Below are 4,909 nucleotides of genomic sequence, written 5' to 3'. Positions count from 1 at the left end.
TATATAATCATTTTCATTATTGTTGTTATTATTGAACGCTTTTATCCCCCAATTCTGGACTGTTTGTTTGCGACACCACTCTTATCTCTTACAGCCCTTTTTTTTTAGTAGCACTGTTTTGTAAATTGCGCAGTATTGTATTTTATTGTGTATGAGACTGTTGGACTTTATTGTGTTATGTTTAATGTTGGGAGCAAATTCCTCATAAGAACAATGTTACATAGATGCCTCTAATTTCAATTTCTTATTATGGTTGGTTGGATTTGCATTAAATTGTCATTTGTCGTGACTAATGTAATAACCTTTGAAAATAGAAGGTACAAAATTATTTGTTCTTTGTTACTTAGACCTATATTTCAAAGTAAGTGTGTTTGATTATAGATTCACTGCATACTTTCTTAGTTCTCTGCTTAAAAGTCATGATCAATTCGACTTATTTGACTCGAGATGGGTTTTACAGAGGTTTTAATCATTTATTTTAAATCACGGACCAGGTGAAACATATTGAAAATGCATTTGGTCACATTAAACTGATCAAGTGTTGTTGAAAAGAAGAGAAAAAAAAACTCACAAAAGAGACAGTGACAATTATACCTTATACTGAAAAACTGCTAAACATTACCAAAAAGAACAAAATGTAAACTGACACACAATAACACTATGCAGACCCTTTAAACACAATTATACATATGGAAAAACACACAAATCCACAGTTTTACAGTAATATAAAAGTTCAGAATGGAAAGAAGCTACTGTATTTTAGAATGTAACTGCTTATCAAAATGTATTACCAATATATGAAATCTGTTTCAGCAAAACAATGAAGCCTTGATTGTCTTGCAATATAGTTCTCACTACCACATTCACACTCATTACCACAACACAATTACCAAATATACAAGGCGGTTTAATATGCATGGCTTATTAGGAAGTACAGAGGGGATTTCTGAAACTTAAATGTAGTCTTTGTGTGTGCCCTTATTCCCAAAAATGTAGAGAAACACTAGATGATTAAAAACAATGTTCTTCATTCACATTTTTGCAATAGAATAAATTCTTAAATGAAGCATTAATAATTTCCATTAGACAATGCTAAAAGGCAGAGAAGCGAACACAGCTGAAATAAAGAGGAAGTTTTTAAATGTAGATTATTTTTTAAACCACGGAATAAGAATTTGAAGTGCATCTGTGGCCTTTATTACAACAACACGGCTCCGGTGATCTGGGAGCTGTGCAAAAGTAAGGTGCGCATAAAGAACAAACATGTAATGCATACACACTTCTGATCAAACCAGTTTCATATTTCAAAGGAGAGAAAATAATACTAAAATAAGGTTGTAACACTGATAACACCACCAAAGGTGCAAGGTAAACGTTTACTCATGGCCAAGCTGTTCTGCTTTGCTTTGGTGTGCAGTGGCTTTTTGATAGTAGTTTATTGTTTTAACTAGAACAAACTACTTGTAAGAACAAGCATCCTGCTGTAGATTAATTATTTGAAGACTTCAGAAAAGCAGTTCGCCCTGGATAGAAGGCTCATAGAGATCCAAAAGTTGCATTGTTGAATAGTTGCAAATGTTAAAAAGTAACACTTAAAAGTCAACAAGAAATGACACCCACAACCCCTTTTACTTTCGTAATGTGATGGATGTTTCGAAATGTTACCCATTATTAAAAGTGTCTGCTTCATACAACAGTTTGCAGTCAATTGTGAATGACTCTTCCCCTCTTCACACACTGCCAGACAACCATTGGTTAAAATGTAAGTGGCCTTGGTGATGTCATCAGAAAGGAAATTTGTTTCAGAAGTGGAGCAAGTTGTTATATTTTGATAAAAGATTACAAAGATTTTTTTTTTTGTTTGTTTGTTTAACAAGATCGTGCCCATTAAGACTAGGAATGCATTTGTTTTGTTATATATCCTTTTCAAAATACTATTTGTTTCCTTATGTATACAACTTTAATGAGGATAAAAATACTGAGTGCACCTTTAAGAAAGTAAATAGGGTCAATTTTGATTTCATGTTGACTTTAAAAGGCCTGTTTACAAAACGACGAATGTTTGATGCAAAATTTGTGCAATAAAACAACTGATGGAATTTTTTTACAGAGAGGAGTTCTAATCTCTTTGCCATTGCACTGCAAAGAAAACTAGTCAACCAATAAGAGTCACACTTTTGGTTATGTGCCCAAACATGCTGCTGTTACATAAAACTACGACTTGGTGGCATATTTTGATAAGCGACAATAAACAACAGAGGAACAATCTGGAACTAGCCTTTTTTCTTCTTCATGAAAAGCGGGTGTCAGAAAATGAAATTGCAGTGTCATTCAAACTGTCCAATGTTTTTTTTTACACATTTGCATGATATACATTTGTTTTAGTGTAAACAGGCCTCAACACTTTAATATTAAACCACACTCAACAAATCAAGCCATTTGGCCCATTTTAACTTTTACATCCAAGAGGAATTCTGTTGTTGTCCTGAATATAAGACAAAGTGAAAAAGACCCATTTCTCACTTCCTAAAGGATATCCCTTTCATAATGCGTTTAAATGGTCTGTCTTGGGGCTTTATAAGATCTGTATGTGCACAGTATCCTCCTATAGCTACAGTACGGACAGACAACTCGACTATCCTCATCATTCCTACTGCAGTTTCCCTGACTGAATGAACACACTCTCACTCAAAACACAAATGGAAACATGCACCTATACGCTCACACAAACACATGCTAGTCCCCTGCTTGTGGCTCTAGGTCTGGGAGTAAAACATTTTCATCTTGGTCGTTTCCTTGGAAACTTGTCTGTCTGTAATAGGCACTGCCAAACGTTGGAAGCCTTAGGATGCACAGAGAGTTTCTCTTGTAAAGGAGCCACAATGATCCGATCACCACAGCAAACAGCGCAATGGCCACCAACGCAGCTGCTGAGATCACACCTTGGTGTAGACCTGGAAAGAAACTTGCACGGTTGAGTTTCAGTACATGATGAAAGCTTTCAAGTTCAGCCCTTATAAAATATTTTGTAACATGATTTCTTATCAGTTTTCAAATGACGCCTGACTACATTGTCACTGTAGACAAATTACAAAGTCTGCTGAGTACACTCAATTTTGAGGAACTGGGAGTAGTTAGCATTGTGAAAGAGTTGAAAGGGAAAAGGAGATGCATAAAAAGTTGCCACTTCCTCAAAAGTATGATTCACCACATTTTGTTTTGTTACTTCATTTATATTAAAATTATATTAAAAAAAATATATTCTAACCTTTCAATGGCTCCAGTTCTACCTCTTTGATGGCACCTGTGATGCAAAGCAAAACATCTGAATAAAAATCCGAGCAACTACACGGCGGAAGTATTAACTGATCAAATGTTGCCCTCAGCCACGGCTCTCAAAACTACAGAAGAAAGTAAGTCATAAAACATGAGGGTGAGTAAATTATGACCTTTGCATCTGTGTAAACTATTCCTCTAACAGATACTTTGTTTTGCCATTTGTGAGTCAGTGCACAAATGATACAGAACATTTATTGCAACAAAGAAATGTTGCCACTCTAAGGCCAACAGTGATTTTCTGGTATTGTTACCGCAGTAAATATCAGAGGATCAGGACTGTACTGAGCCTCCGCTGGTGGTTTGTGCTCATGAGGTTGAAAACCATGCCTTTTACCTGTTGAGGTTTTGCAGATAAAGCCCAGTTTCTCAGTGCAGTCGGCTAACTGCCACACAGCATCTGAAACCTGCATGGTCACACATGAATCAGCCCTCATGTCACTGGCATCTGGAGCTTTGGAGCGCCAGTTAGTGTAATGGAGCGGTGAGCCATCCAGTCGAGTCAAAGCATCAGCTAAAATAAGCAGTTTGGTTAATTGTCTCAAACACATCATCAGGACAATTTCATTTTTAACATACAACTTTTAATAAATATTACATAACATAAATAAAATAATCAATTTACTACATATATTATAAAGATAAAAAGACAGATAGATAGATAGATAGATATATAATATAAATAAAATAATAAATATACTATATATAGTATATAAAGAGAGAGAGAATAGAGACAGACAGACAGACAGACAGATAGATAGATAAATAGAGGTATACAGTGGGTATAGAAAAGAATCACCCCCTTTAAAATAATCACATTTTGTTGCTTTGGAGCATGAAATGAAGGCGGACACAGATTTTGTTTCATCCAGCTGTATTTCCTCAGTGCAACTTATAACATCCAAGTGAAAGATATAACACCAACATGTCAGAAAAAAAAACAGAATCACTGAGTTGGAAAAAGGATCACCCCCCTTCTGTCAGTATTTTGTTGAACCACCTTTTGCTTTAATTACAGCCTTTAGTCTGTTGGCATTTGTCTCTGTCTCTAACTTTGCACATCTAGATTTTGCAATATCTGCCTACTCTTCTTTGCAGAACTGCTCGAGTTCAGTTCAATTTGATGATGACCGTTTGTAGACTGCAGTCTTCAAGTCATTCCACAGATTTTCAATGGGGTTTAAGTCTGGGCTCTGACTAGGTCATGCAAGGACATTCACTTTTTTCTCCTTCAACCACTGTGTGGTCACAGTTTTGCTGTGTGCTTTGGGTCATTGTCATGTTGGAAGGTAAACCTTCTTCCCATTGACAACTTTCTGGCAGAGGGCAGCAGATTTTCCTCAAGAATTTGATGGTATTTTGTCCCATTCATTTTTCCTTCTACCCTGACAAATGCCCCAGTCTCTGCTGCAGAGAAACACCCCCATAACAGAATATTACCACCTCCATGCTTTACTGTAGGAATGCTGCTATTTGAATGGTGAGCTGTATTGGATTATCGTTTGGTGTTGAGGCCAAATAATTCAATTTTAGTCTCATCTGCCTCAGAATCTTCAAGGTGCATTTTGGCAAA

General features: G+C 36.0%; 1 protein-coding gene across 1 annotated transcript in view; it reads right to left on the bottom strand.

Annotated features, from left to right (window-relative positions):
- Positions 1-353: 353 nt before the first annotated feature.
- Positions 354-4,909, bottom strand: part of LOC107674555 (secretory phospholipase A2 receptor-like) — a 48,080-nt gene continuing 43,524 nt past the window's right edge. The window contains exons 28-30 of the mRNA XM_016468558.1: positions 3,674-3,850; positions 3,269-3,304; positions 354-2,954 (exon numbers count right to left, since the gene is read on the bottom strand). Coding sequence (XP_016324044.1) covers positions 2,737-2,954; positions 3,269-3,304; positions 3,674-3,850 — 431 coding nt within the window. The 3' untranslated portion in view covers positions 354-2,736. The remainder of the gene's footprint in view (positions 2,955-3,268; positions 3,305-3,673; positions 3,851-4,909) is intronic.

Source organism: Sinocyclocheilus anshuiensis, unplaced genomic scaffold (genome assembly GCF_001515605.1).
Source record: "Sinocyclocheilus anshuiensis isolate Anshui unplaced genomic scaffold, SAMN03320099.WGS_v1.1 scaffold572, whole genome shotgun sequence".
NCBI classification, from domain to species: Eukaryota; Metazoa; Chordata; class Actinopteri; order Cypriniformes; family Cyprinidae; genus Sinocyclocheilus; species Sinocyclocheilus anshuiensis.
Note: the sequence above shows the minus strand (reverse complement) of the source record. Positions and strands in the feature narration are given on the sequence as shown.